This window comes from Phoenix dactylifera, chromosome 2, assembly GCF_051530095.1.
Source record: "Phoenix dactylifera cultivar Ajwa chromosome 2, Ajwa_hap1_PhDact_Kaust_v1.1, whole genome shotgun sequence".
Lineage (NCBI taxonomy): Eukaryota > Viridiplantae > Streptophyta > Magnoliopsida > Arecales > Arecaceae > Phoenix > Phoenix dactylifera.
Window position 1 is genome coordinate 2,563,983 of NC_143191.1, and position 25,730 is coordinate 2,589,712.

General features: G+C 36.5%; 1 protein-coding gene and 1 long non-coding RNA gene across 7 annotated transcripts; both read left to right on the top strand.

Annotated features, from left to right (window-relative positions):
* The first annotated feature begins 764 nt into the window (after window positions 1–764).
* LOC103716623 (uncharacterized) lies at window positions 765–8,975 on the top strand. Of its 5 annotated transcripts, none has more exons than XR_015974931.2 (5): window positions 765–1,116; window positions 1,542–3,537; window positions 4,221–4,331; window positions 7,647–7,680; window positions 8,608–8,975. It is a non-coding gene; the product is annotated as an uncharacterized LOC103716623 (long non-coding RNA). The 5 variants fall into 5 exon arrangements; XR_015974930.2 differs by having other exon boundaries at window positions 769–1,394; XR_015974929.2 differs by having other exon boundaries at window positions 798–3,140; window positions 3,418–3,537.
* A 3,389-nt stretch (window positions 8,976–12,364) lies between these two features.
* On the top strand, window positions 12,365–24,704 carry LOC103716622 (shaggy-related protein kinase kappa-like). Of its 2 annotated transcripts, none has more exons than XM_088714958.2 (13): window positions 12,365–12,670; window positions 13,984–14,226; window positions 14,525–14,617; window positions 14,705–14,764; window positions 14,854–15,126; window positions 19,187–19,261; window positions 19,978–20,034; window positions 20,104–20,244; window positions 20,379–20,429; window positions 20,518–20,613; window positions 23,399–23,482; window positions 23,572–23,674; window positions 24,330–24,704. In XM_088714958.2, exons 2-13 carry the CDS (start codon window positions 14,077–14,079, stop codon window positions 24,416–24,418), a joined length of 1,272 nt encoding a protein of 423 aa, XP_088571084.2. In that variant the 5' UTR covers window positions 12,365–12,670; window positions 13,984–14,076; the 3' UTR covers window positions 24,419–24,704. The 2 variants fall into 2 exon arrangements, with proteins under 2 accessions (XP_088571084.2, XP_088571085.2); XM_088714959.2 differs by having other exon boundaries at window positions 12,372–12,690.
* Window positions 24,705–25,730: the final 1,026 nt, after the last annotated feature.

Consider the following 25,730-nt stretch of genomic DNA (forward strand, 5'->3'; position numbering starts at 1 on the left):
CAACCTTATTTGATCTCTCTTAAAAAATATTATATAATCATTTGATATCTCCTATTCCATCAAAAGATTTGTATATCCAATTAAATAGAATCACAATGTGAACAACAAAATAGTGAGATATGGGAAACCAAAAATCTAAAAAAAAAATAAAGAAAACTGCAATACTCTTTTTTTTTTCTTCTTTTAAGAGGAAAGGAGTAGATCAACTTGTATTTTAAGTACCTAGGTTTAATATTTTGGAGAACATTATTCTAGATACGGACATAGAAACTTTTTTTTGCTAATCAAAAGTATTATTTTTATTCACTCGATGATATCTTACATTAAAATCAAATCCTTATAAATCTTAACTATCAAGGTACTAGTTTATCAAGTTGGTAGTCTTTGCATGTTGGACTAAGAGATTGGGCATCGAATCTTGTCTTTATTATTTTTGGAGAGTAAAAATTTTGAGAGATAGCTATCTCTATTGCGCGGCCTAATTGTATACCTCACTTCCACGGTCGCTATATTGAAAATATAAATCGAACTATTATACTATATAATATATAAACTACACTCCATTATGGTAGAGTTTGGTTCTTATCCTTGTTGACACTTCACTATAACTCTAGTTTCTAACTAGGGCTTATTTTACTTTTGGCCTTAAGTGTGATAAAGAAGTGATGGGGGTTGTATCTTTGTAGGAAAAGAAAGATTTTTCTGTTAAATTGGATCATGCAATAATTGCTTTGAGATCTGTGCAGATAAAAAAAATGAAGAACTAAGTATTTTGAGAGCTGTGTGAGGCGCGATCCTACGGCTGACATTGTAAAGATGATCGATAATTTTCGTGCTAAAGATGCAACCTGAACCCTTGTCCCTCGACTGATCTCTTTCTTTTTCCTTCTCCTTTATTTTTCTTCTTATTTCTCTATCCCCTTCTTTTAAATCTCCTGCCACGGCTTTGTCTCTAGACCTCCGCGGATCCCTCTTATTCCCCGCCAACGCCCTCAGTTCGCAATTCAAATTGCGGCGCGAAAGGAGGACGGTGCTTTTGGCGCGAAGGTCGAATGTTCAGGAGCCGCGCCCGACCAACGGTCAACCACGTACGAAAAGAAAAGAATCCCTTCCCAGGTGATCTTTTTCCAATGTCTTCGCTTTTTAATGAGAAGAGCATCATTACTTCTTGCTTGGGTCCTCATGAGTTCGGATTAACTGGAATGAGTGGGTCATCTGAGAAGTGTTCTTTTAGGGGTTTTCCCCCCTTTTTTAAAGTACATTTCAGTAAATATGGAGCGAGATCTGAGCGGGTAGTTCTCGACCTGAATTTATTAGTTCCTGTGATGGAGATGGGAAAGAGAGACTGGTTTCCTGAAGAAACTGGGAAGGGATGCCATTTTGATATGGTGCAGGTTGGAAAGAAAAAAGATTTTTTTGAATAGCCAAGTTTATCAAAGAATTGAATTAATTTTGCAGAGTAATCTATTATCTCTTTTTTCAATTGATGATGATGAAATGTTAATCAGAGTGATAACTGGGAATACGATATCAAATTGCAGGTTACATATATCTTTCTTCTTCTTCCTCCTCCTCCTCTTGGAAGACCTGGAGGGGGGGGGTTGCAATTCTTCATCAAGGTTTCATCTGGCATGTCTCCATGCCTCCATTTTCTTTTGGGTACTCATAAGATTGTATTGTAGAAGTGTACAATTAATCCAATAGCATGTTTTACTTCTTTTACAATTAAATATGTCTACGGAAGAGTGCATTATGTATGTTACAATGACAATCAAGGGCAAAGACTGCCTTTAATTTGCATTGCTGATGGTAAAACATGTTCTGAGGTCATAATATTCAGTGAAGGCAAAGCAATGGTCAAGTTAGGAAACTTTTCAAGCATTTCATCTGAGATAATTATTTCATGATTTTAAAATGGGAATAATTTGCTGCCAAGTTTTTTTATTGGCATATACTCCTGCTTTGCTAGGAAGTGTCCTGCCTTGTTCCTATCCGATAGAGTCTGAAAATTGAAGCTCTACTATGGCAAGCCAATCTTAACTGGAAATTTTCACTTTTCAATATTTTACAAATGCCTTCATGAATGCACCTCACAGGATGCCCCTTCAATCTTGGAAGATATTCATTGATTACATATAAAAGTAGGAGTTCCTTATTTTTGATGTAAACATGTCTGTTAGAGACTCGAGTATCTCCTGGATTGTTCCTTTGCCTGGGGAGGAGGAGGAGGAGGAAATGCAATGGATCGGCCATCACAAACATTACATATTCAGCCATACCAAGCATCAGTGTGCTCTGTATTTGTGTGGTTATTGCAATGCAAATGGGCAACCATACTACGAAGTGGACTTCTCAACCAAGAAGCCTCCTTTATTTCTTGTTTGGCAACCATAGGATCATCTGTCTTACAGAAAGCAATTAGGGGTGTTGCATTGCTTCCGATTGATAGGTCTATCATGAGGATCTAAGCTAATCCAAGGCCCCTTTGCACCTCCCTATCTCCTGGTCACCCATCTCTTTTGTTCTTATTGCTTTCTTCTTTTTTAGGTATCCTTTAGATGACACATTAATTTTCATCAAAGTACTTGTCTATTCTCAAATCTTAAACTCATGTTCACGGAAATTACCCAAATCTATTGTTTGTCATACTGGTTGGTTTCTTTTCCTCTGTCTTTCAAAAATATATTAGTTTAAAGTTAGATACCTTGTTAGGTAATTGCATGGTATTCATTTTTTGTCCTCAAGTTAAGTACATATTTACACTTGCATTGACTTTTTACCCATTGAGAAGTCATAGAGTGAATAACTACTGTGATTTGGTTTCTTTTGTTGTCTAAAGTTAATAAAAAATACTGAATTTAGGATGGTATGTGTTCAAAAATGTAATGATCATGATCAATGTTCTGGAATCTCAGTGTACTTGGTCTATCATGCACTTTGACACCTGAATTTTATCAACACCATTTCAATTTCTGCTACTTGATGCATAGGTTCAAATTGTCCGAAGCATCTGAGTTTTTATATATCAATCTTTTTTAACACTGTGGATTGTCAATCTAGATGGCTCATCATGTATTTTGTGCTCCAATTGTTTGCTCTCAATTTTTCACAGCAGGATTCTAGCTCAACGTATATACTAGGTATGGTTCTAGCATTTCTCTCCCACTCAAATTATGTTGATACATGCATATATAACTTTTGAGTAGTTCTGAGAATTTATTTTCTTCATTTCTTATATTGCATTCAAATACTTACTATTATGGAAGCAAGATAACGAATTTCTCCTTATGATTGGGGAACCTTAGCTTTTGAATAATGGCTCTTTTGGGCATAAACTACTTGTAAGCTAATGCATGTTGACGTTTTGCTGTGTCGGGGTTCTAGCTCTCATTTATCTAATTGTCATATGTTGTTCAGGGAAGCTGGAAGCAGATGATGCTGTTTTTGGAAGTGGTGTTGGTGGACCATGCTGTGCCGGACTGTTAGCTGGATACAAGCAGAATGTTCTTGTGTTAGAAAGTCATAATGTTTCCAGAGGTGCTGCTCATTCATTTGAAATGAAGGGTTACAAATTTGACTTAGATCCATCCTTGTTTTCTGGATTTCAGTCAAGGGGTCCCCAAGCTAATCCTCTTGCGCATATGAATAATGGATGGCGTTTAAACATATTATTTATTGAGAAAAAATGAAATAAAAAAGTTATCAAAGGAAACTTCCAATCTAGCAACTCAATGCTTGGAGAAAAGCTGTCTCATTTGACTTGTAAAATAAAATTAAATGATGCAATATAATCGATATGGCCCATTCAAATCATCATTCATGGAGCTAGAAAATGGTGGAAAAGCAGGATTTTCATGATTGCATATGCTATCAGAAAGATGCATAAGGCCAAGACCACTATGTATGCATAATATTTCTAAAATATCACTTGACAAATATTTCTTCAAATTATCATGCATGCCTATGATGCTTTTTTTTAAAAAAAATTGATATGGATTTTTATGAATCTAAATTCTTTTAGAATTATTCTATTATTTTATCAATATGCTTTCTCTCTTGCTCACTCTTGAACTGAAATGTTCCGTGAATTGTGAGTTCATTTGGTACTCTTGATTTTGCTTGGACACTGCTGTTGGACACAGTTTCTGGATTCTTTGTGTTGCCTGTGGATCTGTAGGTTTTCTTTCATATAAAAATGATATGTTTCACATGACTCTTAGGTTCTTGACGCATTGGGAGAGTCCATTCCATGTGCACCCTATGACTCATGGATGGTTTACATACCTGAAGGCGAGTTTTTGTCATGAATAGGCCCCACAGAGTTTCTCAAGGTGATACTGCAGCACTCAATGTTCTTCACCTTATTGCTTTTTTTTTTTGCCCCTCCGAAAAGGGAAGTTCATCTTAAGCTTAACATTGTTCCTCTGTTCTGGCTGTAAACGAAATAGGATTCTGTGAGAAAATTCTAGCAACATTTGTCCCTCAATAAACTATGGCCATAGGATAACACAATTTATGTAATAAATGTTTCAAGAGTTTTTCATTGTGTCCACTTCCAAGATTTAGAAATTATTTATTAGAGAAGTCCCACTTGATCTACAATTACAGCATGTAGAACTACATATCATTTAAGAAATGGAAGCATCATTTGCCATATAAAATAGATTCTGTGTGTGTGTATGTGTATTGTGTCTCTGTTCTTGTGTGTATGTGCACATGCATATGCAATGATCGTCCCAAGATTTTTTTTTTTGGTGTATGTGCATGTTTCCAAGATTCAAAAATCATTTAGTAGAAAAACCCCATTCCATCTACAATTGTAGATCTGCATAGCACGTAAGAAATGGAAGCATCATCTGCCGTATAACCATATAAAATAGTTTTTTGATTTTTTTTTGTGTGTGTATGTGTATGTGTATGTGTCTATGCCTGCGTGCATATGGGTTGGGTGGTCTTTTTTCTTTTTTGTTCTTTTGAAGTGGGGATTAGCTTGTGGAGGATATAATTCTGGTCAAATGTGATTTATCATGGAGGAATTTTACATAGTGACAGAAAGATTGGGTGCTCATGTTTTCTGACAAACAGTCATTGTTAAATAGTCCTTTGCATCATGATACTATACCAATATGTGGTGTTAATCATATTAGGTGAATAAAGATGAACACTGGGCAAAAGGAAAAGGTGTTTCTCATCAACATAACAATTTACAATGAGTTATATGAAAAATATAACAAAGAAAAATGTTAGAGGAATGGGGTTGAGTAGACTACATAAAACGGTGCTAATTTGAAGATTATCTAGTGTCTGAATACAATATACTGTGGCCACTCAATTATGCCAAAAATATAGAATAGGATGCTGACTCCCTTGAGCCATCTGTCTATGAAGTCCATGCAGCTTCACCCTTTCTCTTAGCTTCTGATTCCTCCTACAAGTATTAGCAAGGCCTTTGGTCCCATGTAGAATGAACCATCTCTACATCCCATTATAAATTCCCCCCACAGATTGTTAATTAATGACTAGAAAGGAGTATATAAATTAATAGTGGGTATATGTTAACGAAATCTACTGGTAAATAATCTTGATTCATGATGGCTCACAGCCATCCATCAAATTCTCCATTTCAAATATACCATGCACATTGCATGTGCAGAAATCTAGAATCTACTAGAACTTTTCTTACTCTAGAATGTCAGTCTGAAATTTAGGTTTATATTATGTAGCATACAATATGCACTAAATTAAATGAGTAATTTGATATATAAAAAAGATGAATTGTCATGGGAATAGTTTAAATGATAGTTTAATAACATAGATGCCCTATATGGCTGTAGTATTCCAATATTCTTCAGTCCAACTGGAACCTGGATAATTAATGCAAGTTATTAAATGGGTTAAAATTCATATGGCACAGATAACAAAAAAGACAAAAGCGGAGAGAAAATTTATGGGAAATGTTAATTACTTTTTGAGCGCATCTACAGCTGAAAAGTCATTAACCCCATTGCCAAAGTTTTCAAAGTGTATAGGCCATCTCTCTCTTTTGCTTACTTTCTCACACATGCATGCACATATGTATGTACTTCAGTATGTAAGTTATTTATGTACATAGTAGCCTGTTATATGTTGTTGTTTATAAATTTGACTTTGAAGTCATGATTATGAACACTAGTTTTAATACTTTAATGTAAGAAAAATATGAAGATTAATGAACAAATAGGATACTAGGTGGAGAAGGTAACGTGCTATCTTGTTTTCTGGCTATCAATTCTTTCTATGATTGCTTGGTCATAGGTCTTTGAATAATCCAAATAATGAACCTTTCTGGGATGCTGGGTCACAGGTCTTTGAATAATCCAGATAGTGAAAAAGTAATGTATACATATGTAGTCATAATGTCAACCATTGTAAATTTGGACTTTTAAAAAAAATTAGGAGCTAGCACATATTGCTAGCTCATCTCATGGAATGTATGGAGTGTGGACAACGATAACAAAATGCCCTAAAGCTTGTGAACCTTTTGTGATATATAGTAATGTAAATCAATACTGTGGCTAGTTATTAGTGTTAAATTATGGAGTCACGAGAATAACACAACAAGGAGGTCAGTTCATTAAAACATAGGGACAAGTACATCACTTTTGACAGGATGATTTAACACTCTACAATAACTTTCTCGTAATACACCTTTCAACTCACTCTTCTTTTCTTTCTTAGCCACCCACACTCTCTCTTCTTTTTCTGTCTTACTTCAAGGAAATGCAGACCCCCTCCCTTTTTATAGGTGACTAGGTCGGTTACTTTACCTCCTCAGCTAAAGTCGGTGGCTTGGCTCATTTAATGAACTTATTCACTGTTTATCATGTTTGGAAAAGTCGGTGGCTTGAACAGCTAGGAAGAATCAGGAGAAGTGAAGAAGTCGGTGGTGTCTTCTTCAAGAAGAATCAAGAGAAGTGGAGAAGTTGGTGGTGTCTTCTTCAACAATTAGTATTACTTATTTCAATATACTTGTCTATATTTTTGCTAATTCATGTTTAATTCTATTATTTTGATAATCAAATGAGTAGGATTTTTCATGGTGTAACACTATGACCAAAGTAAACTAATGACTATGATATGTTCACCAGTCAATTTATCAGTGGTCAAAAACCATAATTGTTTTCTGTTATTTAAACCGTCTTTTTCTGACCACTGGATAAATAGGCTAGGGATTTTGAAATCATATGATTTTTTGATAGTAAGCAGTTTAGAGATAGTAGATCACATCCAACTACTTATATCATCAGTGTCGGGCCCCCATCATCCGGTCAGGACCAACCTCACATGTGCTAATATACTTACACAAGTTTGTTAGCATTCCTCTCTCTATGTGGATGTACAAACTAGTATTGGAGGCTTGTGAGATTGTGGCTTGCCAAATTGTTCATTCAATAGAAACTTCCCATGAACCTAGCCTTGTGGCGAAAGTAGCCAAATTTGTGATTTAGAAAGTGTGCTATTATTTCTTTCAATGCATGAAGCTTGCTATGGTAAATTTCTTGCTGATATGATAAGTTTCGCTTAATCATATTGAATTCCTACAGTTTTACTCTTGGGCAGATGATGTCATTAACGTGCGTTGATTTCTGCTATGTAACTTCTTACAGGACCTCGAGAAGCATCTAGGTCTTGACACTTCCCGTAAGTGGAAAATTCTTCTTGGTAGTATGAAATGTGTCTTTCTGGTATTTTATTTTCTTTCCCTAACTGGAACCATAATTGTTTCTTGTGGAGTTGTGGATTTTTGCTTCATCTCTTCTTAATTTTATTCTCTTTGATTATTTGAGCTCCACATCTCCTACATGAAGTGATACATATATTTTGTGTGTTTGTGATCTTTATAAGTGATGTTAATCTCCCAACTTACAAAGATACGAAAAGGTCCAGTAAATGATAGACTATATCAATTAGCTTTTTTGGGCATAATTTTTTGCTCTCTCTCTCTCTCTCACACACACACACATCTAGTGCAACATGCATACTTGCATGCACAATGTTCACCTCATGTACAAGCACAATCATTCATCTGCACCATCTTGTAAACATTTACATGCAGCCAGTGCTGGATGTTAGCTCAAGTACACCTTTGTTATGTTATATAGTTGCAAACAAAACGTTAGGCCTCCCAATATGAAGCCAAAAATTTTACAATTTGTTTTTTCGTGAATCCCTTGGCAGCAGAAATAAAACCTTTTGAATTGCATCATAATCTATGGAAGTGATTCAAGTTAATATTTTTGTAAGTTAATATGAATCCCACTTTCTTAATGATTGCGCTAAACATTATAGCTGAAATTAGTGGTTGTATCTTACTTACTTTATTATGTATAAGCTCAATAAATTAACAAAATATATGTTCAAAAGAATATAAGCCAATTTATTATCGATCAATATTATTCATTGCTTTATTTATTTTTATGTATCTGTTGATGGGAATTTTGGCCTCCGCAGGGCCCTAGTTATCTTGCATAATCATGACGGCTAACCATGTTATGAGAGTGCATTATACTTTTATCTGTAGACTCATGCCTCTTTTTGTTTTTTGGTTCTACTTTGTTGCAATGTCAGGTTTGTATGTTTGCATAATGGTGTAAACCGGGCTGTTTGCTTGAATATCCTCTTCACAGAAGTGGGGGCAGTAGGAGATCTTGTATGTTTGCTGCTGCTGCTGCTGCTGATGATGATGACGATGACGATGATACACTCCAATTACTCCATCTACAAGTTACCAGGATCTTGTACTCCATTATTCCCCAGGGAGGCTATATATTGAAATTGCCATAGCATTTCTCATTACATTATCTCTGTTTCAATACGCACTTTCATCTTCTTTCGATCGCTTTAAAGTCTTGTGTTGATATTGTTTCGTAATCTGATAATATTTGGTATGGATGTGGGTTCTAGAATCCATTAATGAAGAAAATTATCGTGAGCTAGTTTGTGCTTGGCCTAGTGGGAGATCATCCAATTTGTCTGTTTATGCATCTTGACTGCAGGCAATATTAGTTCCCTATTCCTTTGAATCTCATTTGAGTTGTAGCCATGGCTAGAAAAATAGCATCCTAATAACTAATTATTCAAAATATGAGCAAGTGCTTCATGAGTAGGCTGGTAGATAAGCATTGCGGATTCTCCTAGTATTAGCAAAATATGAGACTTTTTCAAGCACAAGGTTGTCCCTGGCACAAGAATATCCATTGCTTGGCAATAGCTCCCATTCTTTTCTTCATGGTGTCTCAAAACAGTTCTCCATCTCCTCCTCGGCATCACCATGCTGTGTAGTTCCTCACTGAGTCATGATGTCACTTATGGAAGTCATGGTTGTTTTTGGAGGCAAGTTTGGGCTTTATTCCAGCAACTGCAAGCCTCAGAAGTTTAGGATAGTCTGCCCAAATGATCAGCTTTAAATAAGGTCATTCAATCTGCAGCTCCATTCATCTTTCGGTAAATGTGTCTCACTCTAAAAGAGATACAACCTCTCGTCAAGCATCAAATATTCTGAATCAAGGAATGCAATTCTGTCTTCCTAGCTCAACCCGGGATCTAGTCGGTCTTTGTCGCCAAGTCATCCTACATCATACATTGAGCTAGGGAGGTGTTTCCTTGGTGTTCAAACTTCAAACCTTCCAAGGTGTCCCTTTACTGTTTGTAATTGTTTATTATTGCACTATTCCTTTGAAATAATTGATGATTCCCTCATAGTTTTTTTTAAAAACAAAAAAACAACTTGTGTGTCACATCAACAAGAGAGAGAGCCACCTGGGTTTTACCTGTCAATTTCTTGTGCAATCAAAATAATCTATTGGACTCGGCTTTACCATGCCTCTTGTCAGCAAGAAGAATGCACGCAGAGAACCACATCAGCTGATCAATTTTTTTTACCAATATTTCAGACTTCTTAATCAATTTTTCTTCCCAAATCCCTCCCTTGCTGCCACATGGCGACCCCCCCACCCCTAAAATTCGGTAGACCTAACGCAGGCTCTTGCAGCCATGTGTTAACTTCGTTGGAAGCACCATGAATCCACTTGCCAAGGACAAGATTCTCACAATGACACCCACCGGGAGAATGAGTTGGATATGGTTTTATAATGCTCTCTTTCTTTCGAGATAGACGGAGACTTCTTCAGTTAATTGTTTCCCTAAGCCTATCACCTTATAGCCAGTATAGAAGAATGATTCCATGGAGTTGCCAAGCCAAAAACGCCTTTGGCCATTGTGATGATGACGCCCCTTCAACAATGCCTTTAGTTTTCCAACGAGATGTTTGGAGAAGATAATTCATACATTTTTCGGTGCGACAAGCACGTTTGTTTTGGGCACAAATGGTTAATTTGATATAGGGATTGGTTGGCCGGGGATTGTGGAATGTTCATCCACATCAGCTATTTGGCCTTCGGGTTAAGGTGGAGCAACCCCGAAACTTAAGCTGTTAGGGAAAGGGTCAACACCGTATATCAGGCTTTAACACTCTCTTCCATGTTCCATCGGATCATGCGTATGAAAACATGAATGATTCAAACTTGACTGGGGTCAATATTGATTCAACCGAGGACAAAGTCGAGAGGAGAAAAAATCTACAAAAATAAATGGATAAAATTAGTCTTTGGAAATTCGAACCACCTTCTTCCGCATGTGTGGCTCGGGCCATGCACGTAGAAGCATGAATCGGTTGAGAATAACTTAAGATATAAATGAGTCATAATAATTCAATAAGTCAATAGAAGAAAAGACTCAAGAAATAAGCAGAAAAAACATAAAAGAGTGAAGAATGATTCAAGAATGAGTCAATAATGACTCAGAATAACTTCATAATAATTCAATAAGTCAATAAAAGAAAACACCCAAGAAATAAACAGGAAAAACATGAAAGAGTGAAGAATGATTCAAGGAGGAGTCAATAACGACTCAACCGGGAACTGAGTTAAGAGAAAAAAAAATTGGGGATTCAAATTCATGACCTTTGTCTCTGATGCCATTTTCCAAAATTAATTGATCCGAACAATTTAAATTATAAAAGAGAGAGAGTCACAAGAACTAGCCGTGTGGAATTCTTGGGGAAGCATCTCTTAAGATCCAAAGACAGAATCTTTTTAATTTGGATGAGGGGTGCAATCACTGTGCTGAAATTTGGAAAAGCATAGGATTAGTTACATGGACATCATTTTTCTTAAAAATATAGTGATGTGAACCAGGAATGGCACATGTAGTTTGTAGTTGATGATCTCAGTAGCTAAGCTAGAATTAAAAAAACTCTTGATCTATGTGTACAGATTTCATACTTTAGTATATCAAAAATCATGTCAATGCATCCAACTCATCGATTCACTTAGTTCGTTGCCAATAGAGTAATTCGAAACTAGTTTTTGACATTTAAGATGCATATGAGTGAAAGAAGGGACACAAGTATTTGATGAATGACGGTAATCTCATCAATTATTGAATTACTCATCATCACTTTTTAATAATGAAGTTATCAATTCTTTGTTTAGTTAGTTCTGCTGCTTCTTTTTTTCCTTTAATTTGATTGCTTTGTCTGCAGAGAACATATGTTACATAATAAAGATTTTGGCATCCAAGATGACCAACCATATGCAAAATCATTTCACTGCTAGAAAATTTTAAAAAGTTCACATGAAATTTATATTTTAATCTTGACGATACCATATTTCGACGATAGAACAATACTATTAATTACTTTGTAAATCTTCTCTTGAGCTAATTTTTTTTTTTGATTGTAGTGGTTGTTGTCTAGATATAGAATGGATGAATCTATCCACTCAAATGAGGCTCATGACAGATATACTTGGATAACCAATGGAAGACCCACCCACCAAATCAAATGAATTAAGGCAAGGATGGACATCTATGGCCCCATTTAAAGCAATTGGTAGGCCTCCAATAATACTGGCAGATAAGATTGTCTACATTAATCTATATGTCTATTTTTCACATTAATTTTTTTTTTTTATTCTCATGCAAAATCTCATCCATATCATAAGTCAAGCATGAATTTTAAAACTTCAACATTAATCACAATCATTTAAAATAAGATTAAAACTAATGCTGCATTGGTGCATAATGCAATTACCCCATTCCCTTGGCTACCCTTGGAATTAGGACAGCAGGGGATTGGGGTGGTCCATGGCATTTATAAGGTGCCACATCAATGCCATGCATAAGAAAGTGAGGCTTTATAACATTTTATATTGCTTTGTCATAAGATTGGTCGCTTTTATTTATGGTCATAGAAATCCTACTACTTACCTAAACATTAAAAAAAAAAAAAAACTACTACTTTTTAAAAAGGATTAATTAGAGAGTTGAAAGTTGGTAGTGCGGTAGTGGACAGAGCAGAAGAGGAGTGTCCATGGTGTCGCTCTCGCACCACCACTCGTCAGATCCGCGTCGCCAGGCGTCAAGGGGCAGTTAGCTTCTTTTGGCGTCTTACGGAGCCAGCTCTCGGACTCTCTTTTAATCTTGGTGGTGAGAGCTCACAGCGTCTGCAAACTCCGCGAAGGAGAGAGAGAGAGAGAGAGAGAGCGAGCGAGAGAGAGAGAGAGGTGCTAGGGTTTTCTCTCCTGTAGGAAATGATTGCTCTTTGCTGGCCTGCGACCGGAATTCTCTGTGGGTAAGGGAGCATGAACTAGGGTAGGAAAGATCCATTCTTCGATTCTTCGATGCTTTTTTGGATTCTTTCTTTGGATTCTTGGATGGGAGTTGGAGCTAATCCCCGTGATGGTCCCCGATCATTCGGTGTAAATGATGGAAAATTATTTCTTGTGATTTGAGCTGTTTTTTGTGTGTGTTTAATTGGGGGTGAAATAAAATGGTTTGAAAGTTATTTTGTGAATGATGGTTTTTAGTTTTTCTGAGTTGATGGACAGGTTGGTCATGAGAGGTGGTCGGATTGAGATTTTCTTTTCTTTCTTTTGGATTTGCGTTTTCGAAGCTACAAGCTACTTATGCCTTTGCTTTTCTTTTGTTTTGTTAAATAACAATGCGTCTCGATAGATTTAATGGGACAGGAACTTTTTGTTGCTTGATATTTGAAGCAAACATTTAACTAATCTAAATATTTGAAGTTTGTTATTTTGTAGGTTGAATTCATGCGGTTTCTAGAAAATTGCAATGTTTAATTGAAAAATGTATAATTTTATGGAGTCAGAGAAAAATAAAGGGGAAAGTTTTGTATAAATACAAATCCATGCAAGTAAATCACTAGAACTTCCTTCACAGTTTTTGTTTTTCATGGAAGACTATCACTTGGAATATAACCTCCTTCCCCTGCTCACAAATTATCTGTAGGATCATCAGTTAGGATGTTTTTTTTATATATATATATATACTTTTGAAGGAAGGGGTGGAGGAAGCAATATTGTATTAGTTAATATATATTATCAATTCGGAAAAGGAAATAGAATTATTGTAAATTGGGTTCCATTAAATATTTAGTGGGTGTATAATTCTAACTGTGTGTATGTACGGTGTGGGGTGTGGTTTTTTCTTTTTCTGTTTTTTTTTTAAAAATTTAAAATCATTAAATGGATTGTTCCATGGAAATGCTAGAGGCATTTCCACCCAAAAAATTACTGTCCATTATGATCTACAAAAATGGATGGTGGTGCATCCAACCAATGGTCTTTACTGTCCATTATGATCTACAAGATGCATAATGGCTAAAGGAAAGGTTTTGAAGATTAGTTATCCATGCATCAAGTGGTTGCTATGTCGGTGTTAAGTTTCTTAAATATTTTTTTCCAAGTATTTGAAGCCACTAAAACACTTGAGTTTTGGCCTGCATATTGCTTGAGGAATGCAACGAACAATATTATTGATCATTGAGTTGGATAGTGATGTAAAAATGATCACTCTTTTCAACACTTTCCATATTGGATGAATATTGCAATGGTATAAACAGTTTCACCTGTTCTCTATTCTCAGGTATACGAGTTTCCTGTTGCAATAAAGGTTCGAATGAGAGGGCTACAAAGTCTGTGGCTGAAATTAGCATAACACACACCTATCAGCAACCAAATGGCATCTGCCAGTTTGAGGCATAGTGGTGTGGGCACTTCCAGGGCAGCAAACAGTTTCACGGGGTCATCCAGCTCAGTTGAATGGCTTGGAAGGGAGATGCTGGAGATGAGATTAAAGGACACTATGCCAGACCTTGACGAGGACAAAGTAACATTCTGTTTTTAATATTCTTTTGAAATGGTTATCAACTGGTCATGTTCTTTAGACTAAAGTTCCCTATGAATGATTACTGTCTACTCTCTACATGCAAGAGATAATGCTCCATACTAAATTTAACATTTATGAGGGATTTTGTTCCATCAATCAAAAAAACTGTGGTTTGCCATTTGTTAAAAAATAGGGTAGTTTCTTGATTTCTTTTTCAAACTTAAGAAGGATATTTTTATTGAACTTGTGCGTTAAAAAGTAAGATGCTTTTGTCCCCTTCTTTTTTGTTTTTTACCAGGAAATTGAGCCAGACATTACTGATGGAGTGGGTGCTGAACGGGGACATATAATTGCCACTGTTGTTGGTGGTCGAAATGGCCAACCCAAGCAGGTTGCCAGGAAATTTTCTATGTTTATATTTATCATTGTCTTATGGTTTACCCCTATGACAGACACCAAGTTTGTGATTACTAAACAGGCAGTTACTTACATAGCAGAACATGTGGTTGGAACAGGTTCTTTTGGCGTTGTATTTCAGGTATTGAATTTGTATTGCTTTTTTTCCAACTATTACATTTATTTGCTATTAAATTAGATCTTGGAATCAGTTTTCCCTCTTCTTCTTAGGCAAAATGTAGGGAAACTGGAGAAATTGTTGCTATTAAGAAGGTTCTTCAAGATAAGCGCTATAAAAACAGGGAATTGCAGATTATGCACATGCTGGACCATCCTAATATTGTTGGTCTCAAGCACTACTTCTTTTCTACCACAAATAGAGACGAACTTTACCTGAATCTTGTACTTGAGTTTGTTCCAGAAACTGTTAATCGTATTGCAAGGCAGTACAACAGGATGAACCAGCGTTTGCCGCTCATTTATGTCAAACTTTATACTTATCAGGTCTGTGCTATCACATGCTTTACTGTTTGTCTGCCTTGAAACCTAGCAATTGTATCACTTTCAGTTTCTCAGTTCTCAGTTTTGTACGTTGAAATTTTATCATTATTGTCATTTGGAATCGCTGTTGCAATTATGGACTCTTCACATTCATTTTCCTTAAATGTTGTTTTTTAATCAGCGACTGTCACTTTATGAAACATCTAATTTCTTAAGTTTTGTCCATGTCCACTAAATGCCATTCAGCGGTGGAGGCTTTTGTTTGGTGTCTGATGACCACCATAGTACGGGCTTGCAATTAATTCACATTAAACAATGTACAAAGGCATCAGTCCATGGAAAACTTGCATGTGATACTGTCTACCTTTATGACTTTTTGAAGATCAGAAATGTCTAAACAATTTCCCTTGTACCAAAAGGAGATGATATCTATACATAAGTACAAAATAGAACCTCTATCAACCAATATTTATGAACAAGTAATGTCTAGTACCTAATATTTTCTTTAGTGAAAATGAAGTTGATTCTAAGGTTAGTGACTTATATTCTCTAATATCTTTCTAACTAATAACTACTGTGGAATCTCCAAGTAAGATGCTAGTTGTCTGTACTTGTGGATCTTTACCTTAAGTATCCGTGCCTCCTTTTAGATATACATGCATGCTCATGCATATCATGTTATAGAGTAGCATCTATTTGTATTTATAATTTTTAATAATTTTTGCTATTCCCATCTTTCTTGTCACTTTTTTTCTCTCTTGTTAGCTAAGTTTAATGGCTGAAGCTTGGCTTAAGTAAGGTATGACCTGGATGCTCCTTATTGTTTCGGGTCTAGGATATGGATCTGGACTGAAATATTCCCTCAATGACATTAGATGGGTATGTGTTGTGTCTGAACTCTGTGGTGAACATGACATTATAAATTAGGTTTAAGCTTTATGAGGTAAACTCCTACAATTTGAAGGTAAACTAAAAGCATGTTCATGCATAACAGAATAAGGAATACCTCTCATGTATTTGCCTAAGGACACATGCACATTTGCGGGAGAAAGACAAAAAAATGTCTAATTTTATGTGCTTGAAAACATGCATTATGGTAGAGTTGGAACAGGTATCTGATTAGCCAGATCCAGATCCTGAAGCTTTGATTATTAATTTTACTACTTCACTGTTGAAACTATTTAATGAAGTTGCTGCTCATGCTGCTTCTCTAGAAAATCTTGCAAATAATTGGTGTATGGATCCATAGAGTTTCTAGTCTCCCTTATACATGAAGTTACACTGATGATGATACCTAGACAATTTTTTCTAAGAAAATTTTATCTGCATACGAGGATAGAATCAGGTTAAGCCTCAATGTCACAGTTTTGTCAAGAAAATGGGAACTCCAAAAGAACTGGTTAATATGAAGCATTAAGTACGAACTGGAGTCAGAAAAGCAGAATAAGCATAGGCAAACATTACAATCTGGACTCTCTTAAACTGCAGATGTTTCAACTACAAATTATCAATCCAATGGACTACAAAACAAGTAGTACTTTTTAAGAAAATCTAATGATGCCAATGTAACTAATATTTCATGTCAACATCAGTAAAAATTTGTTTTATGCATCAAGTGCGATGTCTTTAAGTTGTGTTAGTGGTCCACCTTCAATTTTTCTTTTAAAAATTAGACCTAGGATTCTCTCAAATCATACGCCATTTTAGGAAGCGACCTCATGCATCAACTTTTTCCAGGCCCGACGCGGCGGCAGCGCCCCCTACAACCCCAGCTGGGCATCTGTCCAAAGCCCACCCCCGGGGTTCCAAAGTACCGAGGAGCATTACAAACGGGGCTGGCCCGAACGCGTGTCCTGTGCACCATTTTGGTCATATCTGATTATGATTTACCATGTCTAGTCATGGTTGGCTTTTCCCAAAAACCCAGTTCTGTCGTGACAAGCGACCAAGATTAGAACTAAGCTTGTAGTTACAAAGTCCTGTACCCAACTGATTCGATTCTCACCCAAGAAGTCCTCAATCTCTACAATGAACTAAGGATATGGTAGTAAATTTAAGCATATGTTTATCACAACTGTTATGGCATCATGCATCTATCATTCTTGGTAATATGCAAGAAGTTGTGGAAGGGGGGGACCACAATAGAAAAATAAATTTCCAGATTCACTACAATTGGTATATGAGAAGGTGGTGAATCTGCTCATATCCATCAGCTATGAAAGCCCACCAGCCGGTTTCCCATAAATGACTAACATGTTGGTAATTTAGCATAATTTGTGAAAGTTTCCAAGATGTAGACTAACTGTTATTTTATAAAAGATGCAATACTGGCCAATTCGAAGCAAAAGACATCTTCTTTAACCTTAACACAAGTATTTTAGGGTCTGTTTGGATGCCGGAGTAAGTTATATGGTGACAGGATATTTTTTTGCTGGAGGAGGTGATGGAAGGAGAAGAATCTGAAACAATGAAGGGAGCATTCCATCTGGCAATCCACTGAAAAATAGGATTCTGTGTTCCATCTGAAAGGTGCTTAAACTTATAAGGACTGCTAGGAATAAAGATTTCTCATTAAACACTCCCTCTCCACTGTATAACTTCATGTCAAACTCCTATTTTTTTGCTAGGCGTAGATTAAAAACATAACCTATCGCTGGGTAAGATGCTGCAGCATCTAAACAGGGTCTTAGGATTTGCTGAATTGTTATTGTCTGACTCAGAAAACTTTGTAAGGGGTAGATTCAGGGGTTTACCAACTGATCATAGTCATCATATGAATTATGACAGGTGAGTAGTAGTTCCTACAACCAATATTACCCAGAAACTCCGAAACTTGTGTTCCTTGATGTGTTAGACACCTGCAAATTGGGAATAGTTCATTACACTTATTGATGCTTCAAATTGGCTCATCATGATAGGATCTGCACCAAACATCTATTTTTGGCACTTCTGCATGATGATTGGCTGCGCTAAAATATTATCTGACAAGATTTTGTAAATTTTATAAAGCATACATCCTAACTAGTCCAAGCAATTATTCATTATATACATGTCCAATCATATTTTCTCACAAATCTGAAAGATAGAGGTGTCCCTGTTTCAAATTTCTTAAAGTTATAGTACCCTAGACACTCGACAGATTAGCCAATATTTGACTTCAATGATAACTCAATATGTCACTTCTCACTGCATGTTATATAGAAACTTCACTTCGTGAAAGAATTTATCCTCCTAGCAACCACTCTAATATTTCTCCTGTTTTGTGGAGAAACCGGGATGCCCTTGTCCCACAGGATTTAAAACCTTTCTGACATCAAGATCTATGAACTATAAGTGTATTGTAGTGTCTGATGATTACTTACCAAAGTTTGGCATGATAGACAAGTTCAATTGTAGTGCTCATTTTTTAACCCTGTTTTACATCAAATCATGCTTGTTACTTTTGTAAGTATCTCTAATGTTAAATGGAAAAACTATGCGGCTAATTCCTCTGCTTTTAGACACAAAACACATTCCTGTGCATGCTTACAGATCTAGATAGAGGAATACACATACTTGCACATATATGGAATGCATGACTCGTCAAAACAAAGATGCAAAACATTTGGTGGACTGCATTATCAAGGGATGCATTCAGGCTTGACTGGCCAATTAGGTCCTTATGCTCGACTCTCTCTCTCTCTCTCTCTCTCTCTCTCTCTCAAACTAGCAAATTTTACATCCACAAGTTGAGTTCGGCCCATTAGATCCTTTTATGGGTTCATTAACATGTCTTCCATAAGCGTAGATGTAATCAACAAGCCTTATCCCATCTATTTGGAACTGCTGTTGTTTCATAGTTTATGCTATTTTGCTCTACATCAGGTTTTGTGCCTGATCTGAACCCTCTGCTTTGTTCATTTAAGTCTCATAATAACGATAAAGAACATGCTAATTTGTGCGTACAGTAGTTTCAGTAAAAAAAAAAAATCCTCGTTGTCATTGGAAGCTGTCTTGACTTTGTTTATCTTTATTCATTGGATTGTATGAATCTTATTTTATATGCAATTCTTGATTTTTTCAGATATGCAGAGCACTTGCTTACATACATAACAGTGTTGGCATCTGTCATCGAGATATTAAACCTCAAAACTTGCTTGTGAGATCCTTCTCTCTTCTTCCTGAGGCTGTATTTATATTAGACAGACTTCTAACTGTGTCCCTTCTGTATATCACATACATGTTGTCTGTTTGCATCCTTCCGCATGCATACTCGCAATCTTTAACATATTGCTATCACCAGGCTCAAGGAAGGATTTTCACGGTCACATCAAGTGTTTGATTTTTATTTTCCAAAAATCCGGGCTTTAAATTTATTTTCATCATAAGATTGTTAGTCTTGCTGTTGAAATATATTTTTTAAGCTTGGCTAGCTGTCTAGTGAGGATTTAAATGGGTCTACTGTTGTGTCTTTGGACATGTATGATGAGCTGAAAAACCTTGGTTTTCTGAGGCTGTTAATTCTCAAAGTGATGATAGGATTTTTGATTGTCATCAAGGGTTCCATGTCCTCTCTCATCTTAGTTTTTGTTTTGCATATCCACTGCACACATGATGTAAGCCAGGTTATAAGTCTCCAGTCACTTGCATATGCATCAACTTGTGAGAAGCTCTCAGTTAAATGGGGGACACTAGTTAACTTAGAGAAATGTCATATTCCATTAGTATAGTTTTGCCATGATAAGTGATTGATATAGACATGAATTATTGAATCAGTTGGATTTGATGTTGTCTCCAGCTGAAACATGTCTTGCATGAACTCTTTGAAACTTCTTTGATTCTTCTGATCAGCATATACCAAACTGTTGTTTTCAGGTTAATCCACATACGCAGCAGCTCAAATTGTGTGATTTTGGCAGTGCAAAAGTATTGGTAAGCCTTCTTTGCATAATAATTTTTGGTTCGATTGCTTTAAGCTGTGGTTCTGTTCTTATAATCCAGGTGAAAGGAGAACCTAATATCTCTTACATATGCTCGAGATATTATCGTGCACCTGAACTCATATTTGGTGCAACTGAGTATACAACCGCAATTGACATGTGGTCCACAGGCTGTGTAATGGCTGAGTTGATACTTGGGCAGGTTGTTTCTTTCTCATTTGGAAGTTATTGTGATTTTTAAATTTTAGCTTATTGTATATAGTGTTCCATCAGGTTTTCTACTCCTTATTTCTCTCAAAAGTTCTAATATTTAAATCAAATGCATGGTTAATGTAGCCCTTGTTTCCTGGAGAAAGTGGAGTTGATCAGCTGGTCGAGATCATCAAGGTGATACCATTATATAATAAATGCACATCCTCTTTTTATTCTCCTGGTTTTCTGAAGACCAGTTCTGTGTCCATGGATATATTTAAAGGTTCTGGGAACGCCCACAAGGGAAGAGATAAAGTGCATGAATCCAAATTACACCGAGTTTAAGTTTCCACAGATAAAGGCTCATCCATGGCATAAGGTAAATACAAACTAAGTATCTTATTTTATATGATTTTGTTCATCTTATTTTCGCAAATGTTTCTAACCATTTTCTTGTTGAGATTTAGCTTGACTGTTTGCTTGTCTGAACCACTGAAAGCATCAATATGTGGCATAAGCATTATACTTTCTGCTCATCTTGTTGAGTACCTTTTTATGAACTTTCTTTCTTTGGATTCTAGTGAATATTCTATTGCCTTCTTAAAGAAAAGGAAGAAAGTTTGCTAGACTTGATGACATTATTTTTTATAAGGGAAGCAAGACCAGTCTCCTTGTACAATGATTTTGGAATGTCTTCACCTTAAAAGAAGAAGAAATCTTATGAATATTTTTTAACAAAAAATATTTTTCAAATAGGAAGCTAGTTTTCTGTTTTTTCACCATAATACTCAAACTAAAATGCCTGACACCATTTATACCAGGTTGGCTTAATTGGATGAAAGGTATAAAAAATTAAACTTTGAGGATGTATAATAATAATATCCTTTTCTAGCCGTATGTCTTCTCCGCTTTCCAATGTTTATAGTTAAACACATTAAAAATTTAAGGAATCCATCTCATGGCTTTTAAGTATATGCAACGATTGATCAGTTAAGTTGTTCTCTAGTTTTTAGTTAATCTATAATGCATGGATTGAAAGCTTAGTCATATATATACAAGTTTTGCATTGTTGAAGCTGACATTTCATTCTATTGTAGTTGTAGAACTTCCATATACAATTATAAGAGAACCAACAGTGTTCCACAAAAAAATGACCATTCTAGGTATACGTCTGTGAAACATGTTTATTTGTAATATTATTGAATCATTTCTGGCTTGAGTATATGTCGCCAAACTGGTATCGCCAATTACCAGTTCGGTACATTACGAATCCAAGGCATACTGGAATTAGGGGGATGGAGAAGGAGAGGGAGGGGTAGGGAGAGAGAGAGAGCGGAGGGCTTCCTTGAATGGGAGGGTGAGAGAGAGGAGAGCAAGAGGCGAGTGTGAGAGAGAGAGAGAGAGAGCGGAGGGCTTCCTTGGATGGGAGGAGGAGAGAGAGGAGAGCAAGAGGTGAGTGAGAGTGAGAGAGAGAGAGCGGAGGGCTAGTCATCATTGCAGAGAAAGAGAGAGAGCGAGATAATGGGGAGGACGGGAGAGACAGAGAGAGGGGGATGCATATCAGTCCATCGTCGTTGTCATTGTTGTAGGCGGTGGTGCAATGACGAAGCCCTACCCCTAGCATGAGAGAGACTAGTGAAAGAGGTGACTCGGGAGGTGAGTGATGGTCAGATGGAGCCATGGTCGGTTATATGAAGCATGAACTGCTCAAACTATCTTGAACTGAGCGAAACCGAGCAGTTCCATCTGGTTTGAACTAGTTTGAGGCCCAGACTGAATCAAAAGGTCATCCATCTTTGTAATTGACTGGTCCAAGTCGGTATGCCCCGAACCGGGTGGTTCATGATAGTTCCACCGTCCTTGATCATCTTGCTATGATGACTCAGACTGATGCTTTTTTTCCAAATTTGAATATACCCTTCATTTTGCAGTTTAGTATGTTTTGGAATGTTTAATATTGTAACTTACACATAAATAAAGGAATTGAAACTTTTTTTCATCTGAAGCATCAGTAGGAACACATCCTCTGGATACTTGTCTGGAACAAGTAAAATTCCTGCATGAGATCTGGAAAAAATTGAGGTGACAATGAAATTCATGATTTCAAATAAGTCATGCTACTAATGTATGGATTTTTGGTTTCTGGTTACTTGTTTTATATCTAATTGGATGATTTTTTGTTAAAGTATCTAGGATCAAATTTGTTGTTAGCTCAAACTGAAACTCAGCCTCTTGTAGAAATAGAAATGTTGGGAGGCAAGGTAGCTCAGTCAATTTGACCTTCTTAGTTTGAAAAAGTTTCATAAATTGGAAATATGTGCTATCAAGAGGACCAGTAAAAGTGCACTTTTCTTTTGGTAATGAAGTATGCAGCTGTATCCCGATCCAGTTGTGGGAAGACTAGCTCTCACATTAATTCATTAAAAGGAATAGTTATTAGAAGGATGCCATCCCATATCAGGATATGACAGCAAATAATCTTGTAAAAGAGGATTTGGAAGAACAAGTATCCCTAACGTCACCTGACTGACCCTCTTGTGTTAGCTTGAATTTTTTTGAAGACCGCTGGTCGAGTTATTAAGAAAGCAGAAGCTTCCTATTCAATCAGATGGGTTTGCCTCATGTATGGCTCAACATCTCGCATTTGTGTTGATCCTGATTATTTTGGCTCCTTGTGGTCCAACATCTCCTATGCATGTTCATTTTGGCTAAATCCAACATAAGATCAAGGGACCTAAGTTCCTCTTGTCAGGACAATCATCCATATAAGTTAAATTTCTACACAATCGTCTGAATTTTTTGAATTTTCTGGCTTGCTGCACCTTCCCTTGAATGTATAGGATAGTTCCAACTCATGCATCAACTTATGAAAACTGTATCTTTCCAGCTAGCACAACTCTGAAGGTCTTGCTTAAATGCCCTATCACTTTTCTTAATAATTTAATCCCTATTTAAGCTCTGTAAATTCCTTAACTTGGACATAGCATTAATATATATTGTTCAATCTGCTAGTTTGAGAACAGAGCAGCTGCATGCATAAACCTAGCTAAGATACCATACAAATTACATCAGTGGCAGGTTTCAGAAAAGACCAAACATTGGTGTATTAATAGCCCTTGCAGTTTTTTTTAAAAAAATATCTATTGATACTTTTCTTGCCCCAGGTTTTTCAAAAGCGACTGCCCCCAGAAGCAGTTGACCTGGTATGCAGATTTCTACAGTACTCGCCAAATATCCGGTGTACTGCCGTAAGTTCAGGATCAGATCATACCCTTCGATGATTTATTTGAGATGGCACCTATATACTGTTGAATTCTGAGCATGTGAGAACCTGCAGTTGGAAGCCTGCATGCACCCTTTCTTTGATGAGCTGAGAGATCCAGATACTCGTCTACCCAACGGTCGTCCTCTTCCTCCACTCTTCAACTTTAAACCTCAAGGTAATAAACTCTTCAAATATTGATCATAGCATAGAGCATCAAGTAATTCTCATATTTCTGTTGGCTAATATCATATAAATTCACATGTGGCTGTGACTTTCTAACCGTTCAAACACCATCCTACCTCCACGAGCTTGCTGATTTGTCATTGGACCATTGCTCTATTTCACCTTTATACCCTTTTCTTCATGTAAAATAGTATTCTGTAATCTCCTTCATCTACCATGAGGCAATACTTGAACAATGCGAATTACCATTTGCTTGTTTGATTTCCAATATCATGTTATGAATGCAAGTACTTAAAGGTGTCATTTATCTACAAATTCTTAAGTGCAAATTTACCATTTGTAGTCACTACTTCAGAACTTGAAGAGGGTCCAATGAAGCGATCCCTGCACATGATCTTTATATAATCATATTACCATCTTTGATTTAATACTTGTTTTGGAAATTTAATGTCCAAAGTTTTGCTAATTTGATATTCTACCTATATGATGATTCATAAAGCATATAAACCCAGTATATTTTCTACCTTGTATACTATAAATTCCAATATTTAGCTGATCACATATATGCAAGTAAATATGTACATTTTCAGCATTTGCCTTGATGCATAGGCCTCTGTTTCTGACTTGCCTGCTCTTGACCTCGGCAGAGATAATGTGCATCCCTCCAAATGCTCTCGAGCGCCTTGTTCCAGAGCATGCAAGAAAGCAGAGTTTGTTCATGGCCTTGCATACTTAGTTTTCTTGAGAATTGAAAGCTCCAAGTTATCCCTCTGGATCTGCTCATTTGGTTCGGTGGTTGATGAGATAAGTAAATTTGCTGTCCTTTTTTTTCTTTTTGTTTCTCGTTCAATTCCTTTGTCTATATTTTTCTTTTTCTTTTTATTTTTTCCTTTAAATCCGGATGTGTGTGTGTGTGTGTGCGCGCGCGTGTGCGAAAAAGATGGTTATATAACACTGGAATTGCCAGATATCACGAGATTCCAGAGGCTTGTGTTAGAATATCAGTTGCTATCTTTATCCAATTTGCAGGTGTCATACTGAGTTCTAATTTGAGATGTTTAAATTTCCATCAAAAAGAATCAAAATTTACTTGCAAATTCCATCTTCAGTGGGTGGGCCGCTTCCTTTCAGAAAAGCAAAAAAAAAAGAAAAGAAAAAGGTCCGACAAACAAAACCAACTCCAGTGCTGTAAGGACATTGATCAAGTTCTCCAAATACTGCATTTTGGACCACATGAATCAGCTGTTGATTCTGAGCTGGTAGAACTCATATTATCAATGAATGATTTAGTTGTGAATTTTGACTGCTGAAAGTTCCGGCTTAAGCCCTATAACCAAACCACCACAATTAAATGAATGGACAGTTGATCTGAAATAGCAAAACCAGTTAGTGTGCAGATGTATATAGCTATTGGAAAAATTGTGATGGCTTGAACCAAAATAAAATCGTATTGAGACAAAACCCTAACCAATCAAGACTAAATGCAAATCATGTAGATGTTCCACACTTGCCTGGAAAGGAAACTCCAACGACGCCCTGAATACAATATCTTGTTAAGATAATCCTAAAAACCCTAATTTTGAGAAATCAACCAATCTGACCTAAACTTCTATTGAACACACACAAACTTCTAATATCTAAAGGAGCATGATGTAATTCTATGAAGAAAGGAAAGGAACATCCTTTGCTAGCTTAGAAATCTCACTCAGCTCACTTTTGCCGTGGCTTTCAAGGAAACAAATTGACTTAATTAATTAAAGGTCAATTGTTTCATGTTTGCCAGTTTTATGGCACCCTAAATCTCAGTTGCCGCAGCTCCCAGGCTGAGCAAACTCTTGCGGGAACAAACCGGACACCTACAAACTCCGGAGAACTTATAAACTGCGCTTAGTTTTTATAGTGGTGCATCAAAATGAGTGCTCGACGGAGTCTATAAAAACGAGTGGTTATGATTGATGACGTGTATGGACATGTGGTGCAGGCCGTAGAATACAATATTTTCAATCTGAGACGCACATAATGCACGAGCCCCATTGGAGCCGCATGAT

Excerpts from the sequence above, each read along its gene's own strand:
- LOC103716622 (XM_088714958.2), top strand. The coding sequence starts at position 14,077 with ATGGCATCTGCCAGTTTGAGGCATAGTGGTGTGGGCACTTCCAGGGCA. Across the intron at positions 19,262-19,977 it reads TTAAACCTCAAAACTTGCTT|GTTAATCCACATACGCAGCA; the intron begins GTGAGATCCTTC and ends TGTTGTTTTCAG. Across the intron at positions 23,675-24,329 it reads CTTCAACTTTAAACCTCAAG|AGATAATGTGCATCCCTCCA; the intron begins GTAATAAACTCT and ends TGACCTCGGCAG.